This window comes from Thermobia domestica, chromosome 17, assembly GCF_964235325.1.
Source record: "Thermobia domestica chromosome 17, izTheDome1.hap1.1, whole genome shotgun sequence".
Taxonomy (NCBI): domain Eukaryota; kingdom Metazoa; phylum Arthropoda; class Insecta; order Zygentoma; family Lepismatidae; genus Thermobia; species Thermobia domestica.
In genome coordinates this window covers 73476286-73498979 of record NC_137470.1, presented here as the reverse complement: position 1 = coordinate 73498979, position 22694 = coordinate 73476286, and the positions used below count along the sequence as shown (strand labels likewise).

General features: G+C 38.0%; 1 protein-coding gene across 3 annotated transcripts in view; it reads right to left on the bottom strand.

Annotated features, from left to right (window-relative positions):
* Nup153 (nucleoporin 153) overlaps window positions 1-22694 on the bottom strand; it is a 121999-nt gene that overhangs the window by 32739 nt on the left and 66566 nt on the right. For all 3 annotated transcript variants that reach the window (XM_081743451.1, XM_081743452.1, XM_081743453.1), the window contains 2 exons: window positions 17963-18085; window positions 796-1148 (listed from right to left, as the gene is read on the bottom strand). In XM_081743451.1, the coding sequence (XP_081599577.1) occupies window positions 796-1148; window positions 17963-18085 (476 nt within the window). The remainder of the gene's footprint in view (window positions 1-795; window positions 1149-17962; window positions 18086-22694) is intronic.

The window sequence follows — 22694 nt, the reverse complement described above, 5'->3', positions numbered from 1 at the left end:
GGACGTTACCTTGTTGTGTATCCAATTTTAGAATACTTTCGTTCACATGAAAATTCGCAAATATCAAATATGAAAGGATTTTATAGTTGCAAAATGCAACTTGGTTGCACGTCCTTATTTAATACCTACATATTATATATATATATATATATATATATTGATTTCTACCTAATTTAGCAAAACTGATATATTATTTCGTATAACTGATGCAACAGTATACTATGCTGAATACATCATGAAAAGAAACAGTACCATCCATTATCATCATTCGATCTTAGCATAATGTTCCGTTTACGAGATCAACTAATCAAATTATCCCTCTCTCTCGAAATAACTCTATCATCCTAATTATGAAATTAAGGTTGTTTCAAACAAAATCAGAATAACCAGTCTGTGCAACAGAGAATCACAGGTCCTAATAACATATTATTTGGTTTGAAAACATCAGTTTGAGATCATTACGCTTTCGGACTACATGTTTGGTTCGAAAGATATGTAGTATACCTAAGACTATATATACAGATACTTTACACAAATGAAAACTTATATATCCGCTTTTTGTAATGTGGAAAGATCAACAGACAGTCTGTTCAGCACCCTAACAATAAATAAATCCAACAGAAGTTCGAAATCTTGCTTGAACTTTTCTAAATAAACTTTACCTTATTAAAGTAAAAAACAAAACTAACAAAATTGAAATTAGAAGATTAGTGAATATATTTAAATACTTAGAATTTGTAAAAACTAATAACTCGGTCATTATATATAGGCTTCGTAGTTCCAGATTTCCCTTACCTTAAAGTATACTTCGCTGTACCATCTTTAACGGTAGTTTCAGTTCCTGACCTGGTGTTCTTTTGCATTCTAAGTAAATCCGGCAACATTGGTATAGTCAAAGGCTTGCATACATTCTGTAAGGATTGCATACGTCCAGGAGATGTACTCGTCTGAATGCTCTTCGAGGTAGTGGACTCCATCTTACTTCTCTTAGATGCTTCTCTCTCTACAGGGATTCTTTTGGCGTCTATAATGGGAGACGAACATTCTTCCAAGCATTTTAATATTCTCTTTGCTGTGTAGCTCATATTACTGCGACCCGATGTATCACTAGAAACTGGTGCCACTTTAATCTTTGATCTCTGTAAAACCTGCAAGAACAAATTATGAAATTAAGAGTCATTTAAGTAATTACGTTAAGGATAAATTTACCCCACTTCTTTGAAGTTTTATATTTGGTTCATCATTGTAAGTAAAAGCTTTAGTTCATTATTATAGGCACTAAATGTTCTGACTCTGCACTCCAAGTCACAATATTTTGGGAATAATTCCTCACATAAAAAAAAAAAAAAAAGTTCATATGGACCCATGGTCGGAAGTTCAGTTTTGTAGTTATAGAGTGCTGAAAACATTAAAAACTTTAAAGACCCATAGTTTTACTACTATAAGACCAATCGTAGTCGGGTCAAGACATCACTGAGGAACTAGTATGTGAACTATCCAAACATCCATGTTTAAGAATCTCCGGTACTTGCACAATTATTTTCAGAAAGGCTGTTTGGGAGTATTTCATCACCCTTCAGTTACCTCTCTCAAAAAATTAGTACTGGAGCATTCTTAAACATGGATATTTGGACAGTTCACATAACAATTCATCAGTGATGTCTTGACCCGATTAAGATAGCTCCCATACTAGTACAGCTATGAACTTTTAAAGTTCACTTGTTCACGTTTTCAGCATCCTAAACTATTCACTTTTGAACACAGGTTCATATGGACTATTTTCTTATTTTGATGTTAGGAATCTGTTCTCAAAATATTGTGACATATTTTCGAAATACCCTATATATATAATGCAGTGTGAGTGAGTGAGTGGACCATTTACCTTTACGCACCCTTGTAACTTCTAAACTAATGGACACAAAGCGCGGAAATTTTGTACCAGACAAATATCGGCAGGGGGGCATTGTTTCGCATACTCTGTGAAACCACACAGTTGTCTATGTTGCCAACATAAATTTGTATTTCTTTTTCAAATCTACACTACATCAGGTTATTACGTATTTCAAAACTACATGCACAACGAATACACAATACTACACTTATTATGCAGCGTTGCAAATTAAGGACGCAATAGTATCACCAACTTTAAAAAGCACCTAATTTTGGAAGGTTCTACAACAGTAACAATGCAAGTGAGATGGACGTGGTAATGCACATCCAAAGTAATCTATGTCGAATTATGGTCATCATATGACGTATTTCGAACAACTAAAAACATTTATAAGAAACTAGCATATATTACCCGCTTCGCTGGGTTGAAATAAATAATTTAAATGCACATCTTTGTATCTTATGTATTTTATTGCCATTAATTTTTTATTGTTTACTGCAGCAAGCATGTTTACACAGTTTTTGCTAATGTTTGGGAACGTTATGATGTAGTAACCATTTTTTTCTCTTAGTTGTAAATTAAATGTGATTCGTGCTCTAATACTGCAGAAATAACTTTTTTTTTTTTTCGTAATTGAATTAGTGTCACTGTTTATCTCGGCGACCCCAAGAACTATAGATTCAACACTGATATCGGTCATTTTTGACCATTTATCTATCTATCTATCGATCTATATATATATATATATATATATATATATATATATATATATATATATATATATACCCCTCCCCCACGTTGCAGGCCATAGCATCGGAAGTGTCACCGTTCATCTCAGCGACCCTCAAAAATGTGGATTCAGCACTAATATCGGTCATTTTCGATCATTTTTAAATATCTCTTCCTCCCCCAAGTTGCAAGGTTGAATTTGAATTTAAACGGGATCGAAATCATCATTATTCATCTAAGGGACCCAGAAAACTATAAATTCGAAACTGATAGTGGCCATTTTCGATCATCCTCCCCGTCTTCTGTGCTGCAGCACACGGCATCAGAATTGTCACTGTTGATCTCAGCTACTCTTAAAACTATGGATTTGACACTAATATTAGTAATTTTCGATCATTTTTAAATGTTTATCCCCCTCCCCTACGTTGTACTCTACCCTGCCCAACTATCAGGGCTGAACTTGGATTGAAACAGCATCAGATGTGTCACTGATTCTCGCATCGACCCGGAAATCTATGGGATTCAACACTAATATCGGTCAATTTTGATCAGTTTTAAATTTCTCTCCCCCTCCCCTTCGTTGCATCGTCAAAGTGAATAGTCTAAAGTAATCTCTGCCCCTAAACTCCTGTATGTTGAAAAATTGCTTGAGATTGGTCGGGTGGTTCAAGTGATGAAGTCATTTTTATTATTTTTTTTACACACACATATTCTATATATATATATATATATATATATATATATATATATATATATATATATATCCCACTCCCCTACGTTGACTCGTCAACGTGAAACGATAAAAATCACCCGAGGCTCGACCCTCATATACGCTGAAAATTTGATCGAGATTGGTTGGGTGGTTCAAAAGTTATTAGGTTTTATTTATACATCCCCTCCCCTAGGATCTACCGTCAAAATGAAATTACAAAAATGTTTCCAGATCCGAACCTCATGTATCTTGAAAATCTTATTGAGATCGGTCGGATAGTTGAAGAGTTATTAAGTTATTAAGAGAGAAAAATAATCACTTTCAGTCATATACAGGGCATCTAATAAAGTCTGACCCCGGGTCATTTGTTCGTATACGGTTGGGTAGATGGAAAAATCAGCGAACACGTATCCCATATTTTTAGGGACGCACGATTTGAGTTATAAAGTGTTGCCCCAGGGTCCCCTGTGGGGTCTCAGACGGGGTGCAACTCAAAATTTTCAAATGGCAAGAGGGGTCAAGTAGTATATCGTTGGAAAGGTATTGTTAAAAGAAAGAAGATCGTACCAGTCCCGAGTCCCTACACGAACCCTGTGCAAAATGGCGGTCGGGCAAAATGTCAACACAATGTGCACTGAAGATTCTGTGGCCACCCCTAGCAATCTGAAACAGTGAGTTACATCTCAAAAGCGAACAACACGTGTCACATCATTTCAAAAGTACAACATATCGAGGTAAAATAAATTACCCCGTTAATTTCCCTTAGGGTATGAAACGGGTTTCATCTCAAACGTGTCAAATAGGCAGGTTTGTCATATTGTATGTCGTGCGAAAGATCTGAATAATAAGTATTATTATAGCACGACTGTCCAAAAATAATAATGGCGTCGAAATATCAATCAATCATGCTTCGTACTACGACATTTTACTAGTAATGAGTGCGAAATCACTATGTATCAGACACATGGATTTTCAAATTGGAGGTATTGAGCTCAACTCTGTTAGCCATCGGAGTACGATATACTGTAGGTTTACTGTAGAGAGATTCCAAGAATTGCACGCAGAAAGAAATAATATGAAACTAGGCTTTAAAAAGAGTACCAGTCGTTGTCAGGAATCGCCAATAATAATAATAATAATAAATAAAAAGACGACGACGACGACGAAGGGCGAGGAGAATTATGTATTCAGAAATCACAACTACAATGAGACGACCGAACTAGTTCTCAAGATTACTGGCACGTCTGATAAACGCTCTTTCTGTACCAACATTTCGTACACACAGGAACTGAAAATCCTTTTCTGTGCTTCGTGCGGAAGAGAGTTTGCTTCTGTGCCTGTGTAGCCACACTGTCTCGTTTATGTGTTAGTAACAACGATAGCTGCGGCAGTAAAGCACTGCCTGCACAACTTAATAGGTGTGTTTTTGCCTTAGTGTAAAGCAACAGAATAGAATGATTTACACTTTCATTTCTTGTGCCATTTCGTGCTTTGTTTTCGCACTTACCGGCCATACGATGATACGCTCAGCGGAAGACAAAGTAGAAATAATTTTCCTTTATGGGGAATGTGATCTAAACTGCAGAGCAACCTCTAGAAGGTTCAAGGAATTATTTCCTGGCCGACCAATCGATCACAAGTATGTATCCAATTTAGTACAGAAATTTCGCGAAACACGAAGTGTAAAAGATCGGCCACGCTCTGGTCGACCTCAAGTGGATGAGGGCACAGTGCTGGAAGTCCTTGGGAACACTACTATAACACTCTAGCAATCCTTGACTGAAATGAGTGCCTCCTTGGGCATTCTCAAACCCACGATCGGAAAAATCTTGAGAAAACATTCGTTTCACCCATTTAAAATGCACATTACTCACGAGCTCAGTGAGGATGACTGATCGTCGTCTTGAGTTTTGTGAAGTAATGACCACGAATCACTGCAAATAATAAGTTTGTATACAACGTTTGTTTCAGTGACGAAAGCATATTCTTTATTAATTGGCGTGTTAACACCCAAAATGTGCCTTACTGGAGCGATGCAAATCCCCATATTTTAAGAGGACATTCTCAAGAACCTCAAAAAGTAAATGTTTGAATGGGAATTTTAGGAAGGCCTCTGTTCATTGATGGCCGGTAACCAGTGATGGCACTTTAAATATTTCTAATTGATTTATGAATTTAGATCTGCTCATAAATCTAGTAGATCCTCTCATTACAATGGTTATTAAGCCAGAATTTGATGCAGAAGGAATTATATCTCAACAGGATGGTTGTCCTGCACATTATGATCGCATTGTGCGTCAGTATCTGGACCATAGGATTCCCAAACAGATGGATTTGTAGGGGAGGAGCAATTGAGTGGCCGGCCCGATTCCCAGATTTGCCTCTAAATGACTTTTTCTTATGAGGACACCTGAAAGTTGTAATCTACAGAACACAACCAACTTCATTACTGGAATTAAGGACTCAAAATTCCTACAGCTTGTCAGAAGATACCACCACTTACTTTCAAGCACGCACGTCAAAAATTTGAAGATCGTTTATATTATTGTCAGGAAGTGAATGGTGCGCAATTTCAGCATTTCTTAAGCTAAAGTTCAATCCAGTATTACATCATGTAATTGTACTCGGAATTTGATCATAGTAGGGCTAGGGAGATGTGTAGAATGGCCTCTGCATCTACACATGCTCAAACGACACAAACACAGACATGGATTTTACGTACCTGATTCAGATGTTTCGAGCGACAACACTTCACATACTTTTCTATTTAAAAATAAGTTGAGTTGAACACCATTTGGGACTCTAAGGCACGCTCTGGGGCGTTTTATATATATATTTTTCTGATCACCATCTGTATATATATATATATATATATATATATATATATATACAGATGGTGATCAGAAAAATGGAAACACCTGAACGAAACTGCAACTTACCAGATTAATATGGTGTCGGGCCACCTTTCGCCTTCAGAACAGCCTTGATGCGACGTGGGATGGAGGAACAGAGGTCGTGAATGGTAGCAAGTGGAATTTTACACCATTCCTCGTGCAGTGCGTCGGCCAGTTCTGTGAGAGAGGATGGAGGTGGAAATCGTCGCCGAAGTCGTGTTTCCAAGACGGACCATTGATGTTCAATTATGTTGAGATCTGGGGATTGGGCGGGCCAAGGCGAGTGGTTGAACTTCACCCCGATGTTCCTCAAACCACGCTGCAACAACGCCAGCTGTGTGAATGGGTGCATTATCATCCTGGAAGATGGCGTCATTGTCCAGGAACAACATCCGGACCATCGGATGCAAGTGGTCTCCTAAAATTGCGACATAATCGCTGGCAGTGATTCGTCCGCTAAGTGTGACCACAGGACCCAATGAAAACCATGATATGGCGGCTTACATCATCACCGAGCCGCCGCCATGTTTCACAGTTGGGCGGAGACACTGCAGATCATAAGCTTCTTTGGGCGTTCTCCACACATAAACACGGCCCGTGGTTGGGAATAGGGTGAAGGATGACTCATCCGACCATATCACACGTACAAGAAGTTCTCGGGATTACATACTTTGAAACAGTGTTGCAAACAAAGTTTTTCGAATTAAAGGCTACTGGAAGAGAGGCAAATTTTCAACCTCTTGTAACTTTATTAGTATTCATTCGAGATCCGTCATATCGCGAATAGTATTAGACACTAAAATACTTTGGACGTGCATTGCTCTGTCTGCCTCATCTTCGCTGTTACTGCTGTAGAGACCACCACCAAAATTTGGATTTTTGTGATTCTGTAGCGTCCTTAATTTGTTAAACTGAATAATGAATTTAACATTGTAAGGTTTTGTTTAACATGCAGATTTGAAATACGTAATACCCTGTAGTAGAACCATTTGTTAGACAGGCAACACTGTTAATCTTGTGTATCACAAAGCCAAACAATGTCCCCTGGTGATATTTGCATGGTGCTATATTTCCGTGAAAAGTTACAAGAGCGTTTCACGAATAATGGTCTCCCATATATTATATATATATATATATATAGGGTGCAGAAGTAGTCCGAGAACGGTCCAATATCTCGCGAAAAATACAGATCAACAAAACAAAACAAAAACACGTGTTAAATAATTTTGAAAAAGCTGTCCAATGATACCAAACGCAATCCCCTATCCCCATCCCTTTCGGGGATACAGGGAGTAACTTTGAAATTTTAAATGGGAACCCCTATTTCTTATGCATATTTTGCACCGTTGCCGAACTTTGCAGGTACAGTGCTCTATCTCATCGAAGTGCCCATTAGGGAATAAGACAATTCCGTTAATGTACACTCATGTCCAAAACTCATGTCGCATGCCTATATAGTCCAGTCAAATTACGTCAAAAACGAGCCAAACCTAGACATTTAGAATAAAAAGATGGGACCTTCTGGAATTTGTTTGTGATCTCTTCCTCATTAACCTCCAGAAAATCCAAAAAAAAAAAAAAAAATCCAGTTGCGAGTTTTCCGCCATTTTGAATAAATAGTCTGCCATCTTGGATTTCTCACATGCACTTAGTTTATGACACATAACTTCTAAACTAAATAACATAGAAGGATCATTCTTTCTTTATTATACTTCTAATATTATAGGCAATGTAGCAAGTTATCATCACTTTTCTACGAGTAACCATTTTTGCATAACTTTAGGATAAAGTGAAAAATTGGGATCTGTATTAGGGGGCATATCCGTTTCATTGCCTCATATAACTTAACAGAGTAGAAATATGAAAAAAGTGCTCAAATAAAAGTTGTTGGAAATTTCATAAGCTTTAAAACGATGTGTATATATTGTCACTATTTACAATGTCAGAGATGCGTAATGAAGCTTCAAACGTCGTCGGACTGCGCACAATTTCTGTTGAAACATATGAATGAATCATTTAACATGAAGAAAAAGAGAGATTATTTAGTGATTTGAGACGGCTTTTCATCACAATTTCCGGTAACTATCAACAGGTTTGGAAGTCCAGCTAGTTTAATAAATAGTTCGGAAACAGTGGCGTCGACAGGGGGGTGCGCAAGAACTCTGAAAGTAGACTTTCGCACTATTTTTGTGTATGTAAGCCTGTGTGTCCACTGAAATTAGTTTGAGATAAATGTTTCAAAAGAAGATGAAATTTATTGAAATATGTTTTGCTGATGTTATCCTTTAAAAAAAAGCAGTGACGGGTTTTCCGCCTTTTTGAATAAACAGCCCTAGTACAGTGCAATTACGACAAAAGTCCCAAAACTCTAGTTGTTGGTTTTCCCTATTCTTTGCGGCCAATTATATGAGCAATATGTGAGGTTTGACACGAAATACTATGGTAAATAAATTATTGTATTTGATGTTTATACCCTAGGTCGACCTAGCGTAAAGCATATAAAACAATGGACATGAACAAAGAAACCATGAATACGCGTAATCGTTCAGAACAGCATCCGCGTTGTTCGTTTATCTCAACAAAAATTCCTTTTTAACACAAAGAACAAATCCGAACTGATATCACATCTGACGAAATATCTCGAGAAATCTGGTTGTACCGTACATCAATCACCTGGAGATGCACACACATTAGTTGTGTTAATCGCAACAAACCTTGCAAAATCTGGCTCGTCAGTAATAGTGGGAGAAGATTCCGATATTTTGATTCTGATAGTAGCACTCGCAACAGCTGAGACTTACATGTTTATTCCTGGCTCGAAGCCACCACATAAGATATGCAGCAGTACCAAACTTCAGAGAACATTGGGCGATATGGTGAACTGCATTTTATTTCTGCATGCCTTTACTGGTGGTGATACAACTTCTGCTCAACACAGTAAAGGGAAGAAAGTTGCGTACTAAATACTGGGGAAAAATAAAGAACTGCGTCGAGAAATGGATGTTTTCAACAACCTATCATCATCTGCTGATGAGTGGCAGCTGCTGGAGAAAAAATGTTCTTAGCGTTATATACATGTACAGAAAAAGAAAATATGGATTGTACAAGATTCTGCATGAACAGAAAGATTGTATCTAAACAACGCATTATTGACACTTTCTACTTAGCAGTACTATCTTCAACAACAGCTGCTGCAAATCACCATAGTCTCATGTCTTCTATCAAGTTCAGCAGTGGAAAAATCAAGAGTTGACACAAATTGAATGGGATTGGAGAATTTGTGGTGATTGCCTTCTTTCTGTAACAACATTTGAACAACCTGTTCCAAAAGATTTGCTAAAGTTCATAGCACACAACTGCCACGCGAACTGCGGAAACAATTGTGGGTGCAGAAGAGAGCTAGATTGTACATCATTTTCTGGGCAGAGTAGTGGACACGAATGTGGTAATAGCACTACTTTAGTTGAAGATGCAGATGAAGGAATTGATGATGAAGCTGTCACCAAAACCAACTTCTTTGAGAAGGAAGTTAACGAAAATTGTGGACATTCAATTACAAAACGCCATCGAGAAAAGTAAGTCTCAAAGTACACTGATATATTTAGAACTTTTGTTTAAGTTCATTTATCGTCGCAAGGCTTTTTACTTTGCCATATACACTGATCAGCAGTTGAATTAGAGACAGCAGGAAAGTTGCAAAAACCGCCCTGCAGATGCTCCACCAGTGCATGTGAATGAAATGCATCGCGGGGGTACAGCTGCCGTGTACTTCCTCTCTCGGTGCCCGTGTCAGTGCACTGTGTGATGGGCAAGACGAAGGACCTGAGTGCACTTAACCGTGGTCATATCGTAGAAGTCAGACGACTGGGTGGCTCGATTTCAGAAGTGGCTGCGGCTCTCGGATATTCAAAGGCAACTGTGTCAAGAGTGTATCGTGAGTACCTGGCTTCCGGTAAAACCGCACCCACACGGGCAAACTGCCGCGGTCAGGGGCGTGTCGACGACAGGGGTAGACACAGAGTGGCCCGCATCGTAACAGCCGATAGACGAGCAAAAGTGCGTCAAATCGCGGAGAGGTTCAATGCAAGACAACAACGCCGTGTCAGCAGCCACACAATTAGCAACCATCTGTTCGCCATGGGGTACAGAAGCCATCGACCCACGCGAGTATCCCTTCTAACAGCACAACACAGGAAACAACGTCTAGCATGGTCAAAGGATCACTCTCTCTGGACCGTGGAAATGTGTGAAAGGTTTCCTGGACAGTCTCTCATTGGTAGTTCGCGGCATAGAAATTGTTACAAAAATCCTAAGTCCAAATTAATAAACATTTGCCCCGTTTTCTTATGCATCCAGAAATACATGTCTCAATCGATTAGTTGCTTCTAGTATTCAATACAACTCCTCCCCCTCCTCCACCTCTCCTTGTCTAAAGCAGTGAGTGTGACGTAGTACACTCTTTCCATGCAGCTGAAAAAGAAACAGGAATCAAGTTTACAACGTTATAGCTTTAAAACAGTCTTTTACATTCGTTTCTTCTGAAATATTTTGAAGAGCCTAAATTTAAAAAAAAAGTCTCACAATGTTCCCCATTCTTTCCCTTCTTTAAAGACTGCAAGCTAGTAAGATGGTCCCTAAGAAATCTATGGAAATTGCCAAAACGGCAGAAGGTTTTGTGCTTCCTGAAGTCTGTAATGCACGCACATAGGTCTAAAATGTCTACTGACAGAAATGAGTGTTATTCAATGATTCATTTAATTTCTTTTCAGTAATTGCAAACAAATGTTCCAAGGGGGTCATTTGGGCAGGACAGGAGGGTGTAATTCCCCCTCCCTTGAGCTTGAGCTTCATAAATACATATTGTTTGATCAAATGTATAGTAATACACTAATAAAAAAAGTGAAAATCTTCTGTCGGCGGAGAATCCCCCCCCCCCCCGAATAAAATCTATAATACACTGCTTTTAGCAAAAAAAAACTATAGAGTTACGATAGCACATTGCTAGAGAGCTTACATTTGGTTTCAAGAGTCGAAGGTTTGATCTCAAGCCATATGAGTTCCTGGGCGAGAGAAAGAGAGAGAGAGAGAGAGAGAGGAGAGAGAGGGGGTATGATTTATATACACAGATTTAGAATTGGGGAAAATGATCGGATAGCATTCGTATTATGACGAAAATTGTAATTTTGTGAAACAGAAGGGAAGGTTTCGAACTGCGAGGATCACATTAGGCAGTTGTCGAATTAAGGTGGAGAACTCTTTTTAGAGCATCAGATGATTACGAAGACAGAGAAAGATCTTGAGAACTGAAAAATTAAGAATTTAAAAAATCTGAAACTTCCGAGACGTGTTTCGAACCACGACTTTATCATTCTGCTACTGAGAATTCTATATACTCGTTACATACGTTTACTTTAGCTACGTTGAAAGCTAACTTAATGGGATATTCCAAAAGTTGACTCGGTGGATGCGCCGTTCAGATAGGACGTACATCTCTTATAACTTAGTTACAATGTATCGTGGCGGATATAAATCATTGATCAGGTAATGGTAACTGCTTTGAAACAAAGGCAGATTATGAGAATTAAATCAGTCACATCTGTGGTTTCGTGTGAAGAAACAAACTTTTGAGCCAAAGGTTTAAGAACAACTCAAGTTATTAATATAAACTTTACCGAAGATTATTCATTTATATCATCATACAAGCAATACGAAAGACGTTCTGAAACGAAGAAATACAACTTTGCAAGCGGAGGCAAAGAAACCTAAAGTAACGAGACTAAAGACGAATCATTTACCGCGTAGTTATCGTGGTTCAGTGGTCAAGGCGCTGGATCAGTAATCTGGAGGTTCGTGGTTCAAATCCACGTCGGGCTTTTTTTAGGATTTTAGATGGCGATTGATCGACGAAAACACACGTTTTATTATATTCAGATATTTGAATACTCGGATGTTTCAATACTTGAACTATCAAATCTTAATAATAATAATAATAATAATAATAATAATAATAATAATCTCGTAGAAGATTAAAAGCTAGAAGCTAATTATCGCTTAGTTCATATCATTACAAACAGAAACGTGACATTTGGCAATATTATTTTGGTTTTGTTTAATGTTGCCCACGAGAAGAGGAATTTTTCATCTCGTTTCTAAAACAAACAAAAAAAAAAATTAGAATTAACATTTTACATTCGAGACGGAACAAGGGTAACTCAAATTATCGTACCGCTTTGGAGATGAGATCGAGACGAGACGAAAAGTATCGTAAACATTTCTCGTCTTGTCTCTATTCTCGAAATAGTGTATGTCCATTCTTTAAGTAACAATTGCTCTGTAGACTGAATCTTATAGGCTTTTTGTTACTTTGTATTTCAGAGCTCATTGAATTATGGTCTGTGTAGGTATTTTTGTAGCAAAGCTTTTATAATTACCTCTGCATATCCTAAAAATTAGTTTATTATATGCCTTACTGTTGAGTGATATTCAGTTATTTTTATTAGTTATTTTACTTAAGACATACAGTAGAATACTTTCTACATGAAACTAGTGGAAAGCTTTTGTTTAAAATGTGGGTAGTTGCAGACGTGTGTCTTGAAGGTACGGAACTCCCCCCTTCCGAAATCCCTACGTTTAAGTAAGTTTTGCCAAATTTTGGGGCAACTTTAAAACTTTTAATACCATTATTATTATTATTATTATTATTATTATTATTATTATTATTATTATTATTATTATTATTACTATTACTACTACTACTACTGAAGTGTTGTTAACTTAATGGTTCACCTGCTTCCACCCAGCTCCCGCCTAGTGGGCGTTGTGCTGAACAAACACCCTGTGTGTAGGTTTTCTCCGGGTTCTGCTTCCTCCTACTCTCTTTATCCCAATATTTCTTTCATTGTCACCATCGACATCTTCTGTAGCTTAGCCGGCATAACCATTACTTAAAAACAAATTTTCTTACGGCTCTTGTGAGTTCTGTATCCCTACTTTCTAGATGAAATTTACCTCGAAACTTTCCGTTATAACATTTAGCTAGTTGTAGGGACGTATACAGAGGGTATGTCCTGATCGTCCTGACACTTCTCTCCAATCCCGGCTATTTTGCAACTTCTGCCTAACGCTACGGGCGATTTTACAGATTTTAATACAGTGTGTCCTCATACAGAATTTGTCTTCTATATTATTATTATTATTATTATTATTATTATTATTATTATTATTATTATTACTGTATATTTGAAACCTCAATATTACGTCCTATTCTAATGCAAATTAGAATACTCAAGTTAAGAAAAATAAAAAGAAATGTTTTGGATCCTCTAGAAGGATGAATTGCCTTATAAGATACTTTGGAAAGGAAAGAGGGGGGAAATGAAGGTGTCAGCTACTGGACAATATCAAAATCAAACCTTCGGATGCCTTAACAGAAACTAAGTAGGATTTGTCTTCATCACGATACATAGTAACACCCTTTCTTTGGGTAAAAGACATTGGATTATGTATGCGTTATATTGATATTTTAACAAAATATAGAAACAAATATAAAAAAAGAATAGTTCCTATTTACGATTTTTGTTGAACGAATATATGGAACGTGTTGAATATGGCGAACGAAAATATTATTGTTTCTAGTTAGAGTGGAAGAACTTAATAAGAATTCCACAATGACGTTTCAGACAAATTTATGACTCATACTAGGCCTGAAGGATGACCCGTTTGTAGTCATGAATTGTTTGCGAAACACGCGAAGTCTTCAGACAGTAGGAATCGAGATTGTAGAGTGTGACGTCATGTTAGAGTTGAAAAGACTTCCTCCACAGGGGAAAAACTACAAATTTGATTCCTGTTTCTTTTCCAGCTGAACGGAAATAGAACGGAGTGAACTACGTCACACTCACTGCTATAGACAAGGAAAGGTGGAGGAGTTGTATTGAATACTAGAAGCAACTAATCGATTGAGACATGTATTTCTGGATGCATAAGAAAACGGGGCAAGAGTTTATTATTAATTTGGACTTAGAATTTTTGTAACAATTTCTATGCCGCGAACTGTACAGATGGTGATCAGAAAAAAGGAAATACCTGTAGTTGGCAACACGTCAGATGTATGGGTTGGCAGTGGTGTCGTGGCGCCCGCAGCGCCGGACCGCTGGTAGTGGTGTGTTAGGTCGGTCCCCATACTACGTCAGGCGCAGTGGAACAGCAGTGTCCAGTGGCTGCAGCAGACGGAGGTAGTGTAAAATGGGAGACCTCTCAGATTTTCAAAGAGGGCAAATTCTTGGTGCGCGGTTATGTGAAGTGAGTGTGACGGCAGTGGCTACTGTGTTAGGTGTGTCGCGTGGGACAGTGTCGAAGGTGATGACGGCCTACACAACACACGGGAAAACCACATCGGGGAAGCGGAACATTGGGCGGAAGAAAATCATGAGTGACAAGTCACGCCGGGTATTAAAGCGCATTGTCACGCAGAACCGTCGTGCCACTGCGGAGCAAGTGACGGAGGAACTCAATCAGCACCTCCCCCACACTGTTTCGACAATCACAGTCCGCCGCGAATTACATGACATGAACTTACGGGGTCGTGTTGCACGGGCCAAACCGCTCATCAGGGACCATAACGCTTTCGCATGCCGCAAGTGGTGCCGCGACCATGCAACTTGGACCGTTGAGGACTGGAAACGTGTGATATGGTCGGATGAGTCATCCTTCACCCTATTCCCAACCACGGGCCGTGTTTGTGTGTGGAGAACGCCCAAAGAAGCTTACGATCTGCAGTGTCTCCGCCCAACTGTGAAACATGGCGGCGGCTCGGTGATGCTGTGGGCCGCCATATGGTTTTCATTGGGTCCTGTGGTCACACTTAGCGGACGAATCACTGCCAACGATTATGTCGCAATTTTAGGAGACCACTAGCATTCTATGGTCCGGGTGTTGTTCCCGGACAATGACGCCATCTTCAAGGATGATAATGCACCCATTCACATAGCTGGCGTTGTTGCAGCGTGGTTTGAGGAACATCGGGATGAAGTTCAACATCTCGCCTTGGCCCGCCCAATCCCCAGATCTCAACATAATTGAACATCTGTGGTCCGTCTTGGAAACACGACTCCGGCTACGATTTCCACCTAGATCCTCTCTCACAGAACTGGCCGACGCCCTGCACGAGGAATGGTGTAAAATTCCACTTGCTACCATTCACGACCTCTATTCCTCTATCCCACGTCGCATCAAGACTGTTCTGAAGGCGAAAGGTGGCCTGACACCATATTAATCTGGTAAGTTGCAATTTCGTTCAGGTGTTTCCATTTTTCTAATCACCATCTGTATAATAAACAAAGAATGATCCTTCTACGTTATTTAGTTTAGAAGTTATGTGGCATAAACTAAGTGCATGTGAGAAATCCAAAATGGCAGACTATTTATTCAAAACGGCGGAAAAGCCGCAACTGGATTTTTTTGGGATTTTCTGGAGGTTAATGAGGAAGAGATCACGAACAAATTCCAGAAAGCCCCATCTTTTTATTCTAAGTGTGTTTGCACACGATACCGACAAAATCGGAGTAAGCCCCGATAATGTCGGTGTACTTTGCACACGTCGCCGATAATGTCAGTAGAAGTCCCGACAATATCGTTGCCGGTGATGAGAAGGAAACTAGTAAAAAAGGCGATGGGACTAGTCATATGCTCACTACACATCCCTTAAATTAAAACAGCTTCAGCCCTTGACCAAGGAGTTTAGTTGGAGTTAGATCGAACTTAGTGTACAATAAACATTGTTCGCAAATCGCTGCATCATTTTTAATGTCAGAATAATTTTCAAATAAGGTTTAAAAAGCTGATGAGAGGAGTCTCATAAATGTATAATTAAAAAATCAAGAAACATCAATTAGATCAACATTCATTATTATTTCACTAAGAGGTATAATTATTCTGCCTCTAACAGTTAACATCCTTTAAATAAAAGACTTAAAGTAAAAAAAAAAAAAAAAAAAAAAAAAAAAAAAAACTAATGGCCTTCAAAGCCATAAATAAAAGACAACCTTTTAAGTCTTAGTATATTAACTACTACTACTCCGGAATTGCAGTCCGACATCATAATATTGACTATAAGACCTAACAGGAGGTTTATTACACCATAAATGGATTTACAATCTATCACCTAACATTTCGGCCATCCTATTTAATTGCAACAATGATTATTTTCTACAAATCATAAAGACATTGGTACAATATACATAATCTTCGAGGCCTAAGCAGGAATAGAAGGTACATCACTAGGCCTTATTCGAGCAGAGCTCGGTCGTCCTGGTAGCTTAATTGGAGACGACCAAATTTACAACGTAATTGTAACTGCTCATGCTTTCATTATAATTTTCTTCATAGTTATGCCGATTATAATTGGTGGATTTGGTAATTGATTAGTTCCCTTAATATTAGGAGCAACTTACATAGCATTTCCTTGCTTAAATAATATAAGATTTTGACTACTTCCTCCCTCATTAACTCTCCAGATGGACCTATATATGTTAAACAGTATTAACAAATATTGCATTATAAGCAAAAAGCAGAAAGTACACTTTGATTATCTATAGACGTATCTCATATTTAAAGATCACGACTCCGGTGCAATCTGTCCGGCTATGCATTGAGTATTGACCCAATCCATACGCTGATGTGTCACGTAATCATTTCTTTTCGTTCACTCATAAGAACTTCTGAAATAAAGCTTTTTGCGAATCAAATTGCATTACAATAAGAAACTAACTCACTCACTCTATGGCTTATGGAACCCGAAGGTTCAATGTCGCGTTCATAAAAGCATTTCATTGACTTGTTTCCTTAGCCAACTTGATCCAGTTTCTACATTGTATCCCTATTTCTGCGTGATCGATCCTAATATTGTCCTCCCATCTGTGTCGAGGTCTTTCTAATAGTCCTTTTCTGATGGGATTTCCAGTTAAATTACTTTCTTTCATTCTGGGTGCATGACCTGCCCACCTGAGCCTCATAAATTTGATGACCCTAACAATGTTTGGTACACTATGAATTATGCAGATTCACCTTATGAAGTTTTAGCCATTCCCCATTCACATTCCTCATGGATACGAATATACACCTCAGAATTTTATTCTTAAACACTTTCAGTGTTTTCTTCTCTACAATAAAACACAGAAGTTAAAATACAAGTAATCGTATTTCAAAATCTTTTCATTTATATGATAAGCTACCCTCACTTAATGCAGGACAGGAAACTTCGACAAAATCGAAACCTGTGAAAACAAAAACCAAGGTTGGAATTATGCGTGCGTCGAAAAGGAATTTCCCATTGGATCGTTCATAACTACACAAGCAAAACCAAAAATAATGTGCAGAACTATACAACGTAAGTTCGTTACATACCGCCAGTATTAAAAAAGTTTAAACATGTCAATTAAAAGACAAGCTCTCAACTACATTTGGAGTACACTTGAAACTTTCATCCTTACCAAATCAAAATTTCCTGACTTTTAGCAGAATTCCATTACCTTTCCCGGTCTGCAGCCACCCTGGTTATGAAAAACATATAATATATGGTTCCTTATTATTAATTATTTTGATATTGATAGGCTATCTCCCTCCTACTCTTCGATAGTTCTCAAATAAACTGGAAATAAACACATCGGGGAAAGATTACACGGTATATTTAATTTTACACTACCAAAGAGAAAGTAACACAGACCACAACGAACTTACATTCGAAGGTAAATTAACCTCCTTTCCCACTTTCGTATATGCAGAAGCTCCTCCATAAGTTGTAGCGCCAGAATAAAACGGTGAATTCACTATGCGATCTTTGACGTTACTTCTTTTCGCTCCCTGCAATTAGACACACATTTTATAATGTACTTAATATTAAATGCAAAGTCAACAACCTTAAATATTACGTAAGTTCAAACGTAAGTAAACTCTTAACTATTTAAATGCATTGTATCACACAGCTGATAAACACTAAATATATTTTCTTAAAAGTAAACAAAACAAAACTAAGTTAGTTTTTCACTTCTATGGTATAAAAGAATAAACAAGTAAACGGTTGTTTCAGTGAGGAGCTACGGCGTTATCTAATAAAAATCCGCTTGTGCACATTAAGGTTAAAACGTAATAACTGAACACCTGCTATAAACAATGAGTTTCATTTCGCTGAAGAGGAACAAAGTTTCTTGTGTTGGTGTCTCTAAATCTGCGGTGTAAAAACAATATTACAGTAAAACCTGCCTTCAACGGACCCTTTATTAAACGGAAAACTATCTTAAACGGACATATTTCATGGTCCCATGAATTTTGCAGTACAAAATGTTAAAAATCCCTTCGTTAAGCGGAAACTGTGTTATGCGGACAACGGAAAGCAAAATAAACCTTTAACGGGAAATTTTGAGTTCCGGACTAGAAAATGTTAAGATATTCTATGAGAGGGTAAACATACACATAACATTGTCTGCGATAAAATCTTAGTTATTTTGTTAAATATTTCTGGACAGTGTTGACCTTTCCCAACCACTACTCATATTCATCGCCGACAATGTATCTTTAATCCCGCCATCTTCATCAAGAATCATACGGGAAGTCGATAAGGAGAAGACGAGGTGGAGGAAGAAGAGGAATATGGTATTGTGTTCCAAAACGAGTGTAGAATAAAGAAGTACTAAGATGCTCTCAGAAGTTTAAAAGAACTGCAACAATTTGCCTTACGGAAAAATGACTTTGATTTACTTGGTGTAGTGTCTCAGGTTAAAGTGTGAGCGGAAAGTCGGGCAGCCAAGCAGCAATCTATACAGAAAACCCTGCTTAACTATTGGAAAAAATAAAGAAGACGTGTATTCATTTTAATTTTCTTTCTTTTTTTTTTTTTTTTTGTATATTAATTCGTACAAGAAAGAAGTATATAATTAAACAAGGTACGTACAGCAATATATTTTCTCAGTATGTGCGTTATAAGCATGTATTTTTTTAACGGCAAGGTCTACCTCCATTAAGCGGAAACCTGACTTCAACGGAAATTTTTGCGAGTCCCACTCGATTCCGCTAAAGACAGGTTTCACTGTATTTCTTTAATGAACATGATCTTGATGCTGTGTTTCACTGATACTGTAATTGCCCTGCTTGTACACAGTGAAACCTCTAAAGGAATGACACCGATGGACGTAATTATTTATCTGTAAAGACGTGTTTGTTACGGACAGGTTGCACAAATTTCAATTTCAGGTTACTCAACTCATGTGGTAATAGTATGAAGTATACATTAAATGCATTTTTTGGAAGGGCAATATATATTTATACAGGGCATTTTAAAACAACACCGACAACGTTAGGAAGGTGATTCCTGACACCAAAATAAGACAAAAAGTAGGGACCAACCTCGGTGCACAAATGCTTCCTTTCGGAGATATAGGCTGCCGAAATCATGAAAAAATGAACTTTAAAAATCTATAGATCCAAAATTATGGGACCTAGCGTAGTCGGATGAAGACTTCACTTACGAAAAAGTATGTGTCCTATCCAAAAATACATGTTTTAGAATCCTAAGGTACTCACGCAACAATTTTTATAGAGGTAGTTGGTGAGTACTTCAAATTATATGCCCACAGAAAAACACCCTCTATAAAAATTGTTGCGTGACTACTGCAGGGTTCTGAAACGTGTACGTTTGGATAGCTCATCTTTTAGTTCCTAAGTGAAGTCTTGACCCGACTACAGTAAGTCCAATAGTTTTGGAGCTATGGACCTTTAAAGTTCATTTTTATATGTTTTCGGCAGCCTGTAACTTCGAGAGGAAGCATTTGTGCACCCAGATAGTGAAATCGAGATTGGAAAAAGCTCGAGCCACGAAAATGATTAGTCACATTGCGCTATCGTAAAAAGGAAAAAAAATTAAAAAGGATGAGAGAGGAGACGTCCACGTTGAAATTTTATAGCGTCCATAATCAGGTCGTTCTTTTTGAAACACGGTGTATTTTCTGTATTTAATACTATGAACTGACAAAAAATTCCTGTCCGTTATGAAGATGTCATTCAAACATTGGGGAAGAACGAGACTGTTAGTGTCCATAAAAGGAAGGAATCTGTCCCGTAATAATACAAACACTTTTTTTTTCCTACGACAAAAAATTGTCCGCATTGAGGTGGGTAAGGAAGGTTTCATTATCAATATATATGCACTGGGTTCGGAAACAAAAAATGAGAAACAAATTCCCACTCAAAAGAGAAGTACTTTAACATGGATCCATTAATGCGTCAGTTGCGAGATACAGCCCACCCAAAACTGGTAGGAACGATAAAAGAGTCATAACTCTAAAATGAAAGTTAGGGTCAAGATTAGGTGAGGAACGTTAAGTGCTTATTTCCAAGAAATGTTAGCTGGATTTTTTTTTTCCTAGTTTCTATGAATAGACTCACCTCCCAAGCGTTGTAAATGATCTTTAGAAGTACCCTATTAGATATATTAGGAAGTAGTACTTCGGTCTGAAGAACAATACAGAGAAGTGTAATCCCTGGAAACTACTGCACATTTCACCACCAGCTGTAAGTACGTGAGCGGACAAGGATGATGATCAGCAAGGACAGCGCTGGACAACGTGATTTCTGTGGAAAGAAGGTGTACAGACTGCGGAAATTCACAGGTGATTGGTAGCAGTGTGTGGAGAGTGCGCATCGTCACGCAAAACCGTATACAACTGGGTGGACGTCTGGAAAAGTGGCCCACATCAACGGAGAAGGGAACAACTTCTGAAAGGAAAGTGATTGTAACAATACCAGTGAACATTTCACGAGTGGAGCGGCTTATTCAGGACAACAGGTACATCACGTTCACGGAACTCGGGGCGGCCACAGGACTTGCCACAATTCACTCTGCACCGCATAGTGCACGAACACCTTAAGATGGGTAAGGTGTCTGCCAGGTGGGTAGCCCCACGGAACTAGGTAAACGCATGGCCACAGTCTTTTGGGATAAGGATGGAATTATCCTCATTGGCTGGCTGGAACCCGTGAACACTATTAACAGCGAGTCATACGTGACAACGTTTCGGAGTTTGTTTACGCTGTGCAATTCAGAGGAAACGACCAGGAAAATGGGCGAAAGTTGTGCTCCTGCAACACGACAACGCTTGTCCCCACACCAATCGGGCAACCACGACTGCCATTAATGAGCTGGGGTTCCAGGTTCTGCCACACACACCTTATTTTCCAGACTTGGTTCATTCTGATTATCACCTATTTGGGGCATTGAAGAAACCGTTGCGTGGACATCATTTCGCCGACTTCCAGGAACTGCCAGACGATGGCCGGACGTGGGTACGAAAGACTCCAAAAAAGTGGTTCACAGAGGATATAAAGAAGTTGCCACATCAGTGGCGCAAGTGTGTAGTTCTTAATGGAGCCTATGCTGAGAAAGTGGATGTATCTGTTGAGGCATAAAGATTCTTATAAATGTAAACAATAAATAAATAAATAAAATAAAGTGGAAATCAATATGGAACCTCCCTCGTGTTTTAAAGAAGGCGAAATAATTACGCAATGATTGAAATAACTATGGCATACACGCTAAAGGGAACATTGCTTGTACATTCATGGACAAAAATTCTTCAGTTTCATAAAATCGTAGAAGTGAACAATGAGAGAACTTCATCAACGTTTTACAAGCAAACAGTGTCGGTACAATATTATTAAAGAAAAAACGATCAGCCACATCACTTTGAAATTCACAACTCAGATCTGTTTTAAAGGTTTATAACATATTCCAACTTCGGAATACACGAGTATTTATTAATTTAATCTATATGCATGTATATATGTAATATATGTTCCAGCATAACTCCGGAACGCCTGGAACAATTTGAACGAAACTTTGTATACGTAAGATTTGCAATATAGGAAAAATAAAAGAAATGGAGGTAAGTGGAATATTATATATATTCACTTTGTTTCTGTTTTCTAGCTGTTGACATTCAAAAGCAACACGATGGACATCGGTGGAACACGATAAACGTTTTCAAAGGTCTATTTTATAATGACAAGAAAAGCACTATTAAACATTTCGAGTATATTATATTTCTAGGGGATTCTACATACCCTGTGTTTAAAAAAAATCAAATAAATGAAACTTAAAAAGACCGAGAAAGCAATTCGGTAATAACATATATTTAATACTACTCAGTATATGACAAGCATTGAAACTTGAATTAACGGGTTCACATGTTCTCTGAAATTCCCCAAATAATGTAAATTTTGTATACTTACACATTTTGAGATTTATTTATAAATAAATGTTTCAGATCTAAGTCCATTTTACACTGAAACAATGTAACAAAGTACATAAGAAAAAACAAGAACATTAAGCGTTAAGGTATACCCACCTCGTGAGATAGTAAATTTAATTATTTGTGGAGAAATATGATTTAGTAGATTACTGTTTAACAGTTCTTTAAAA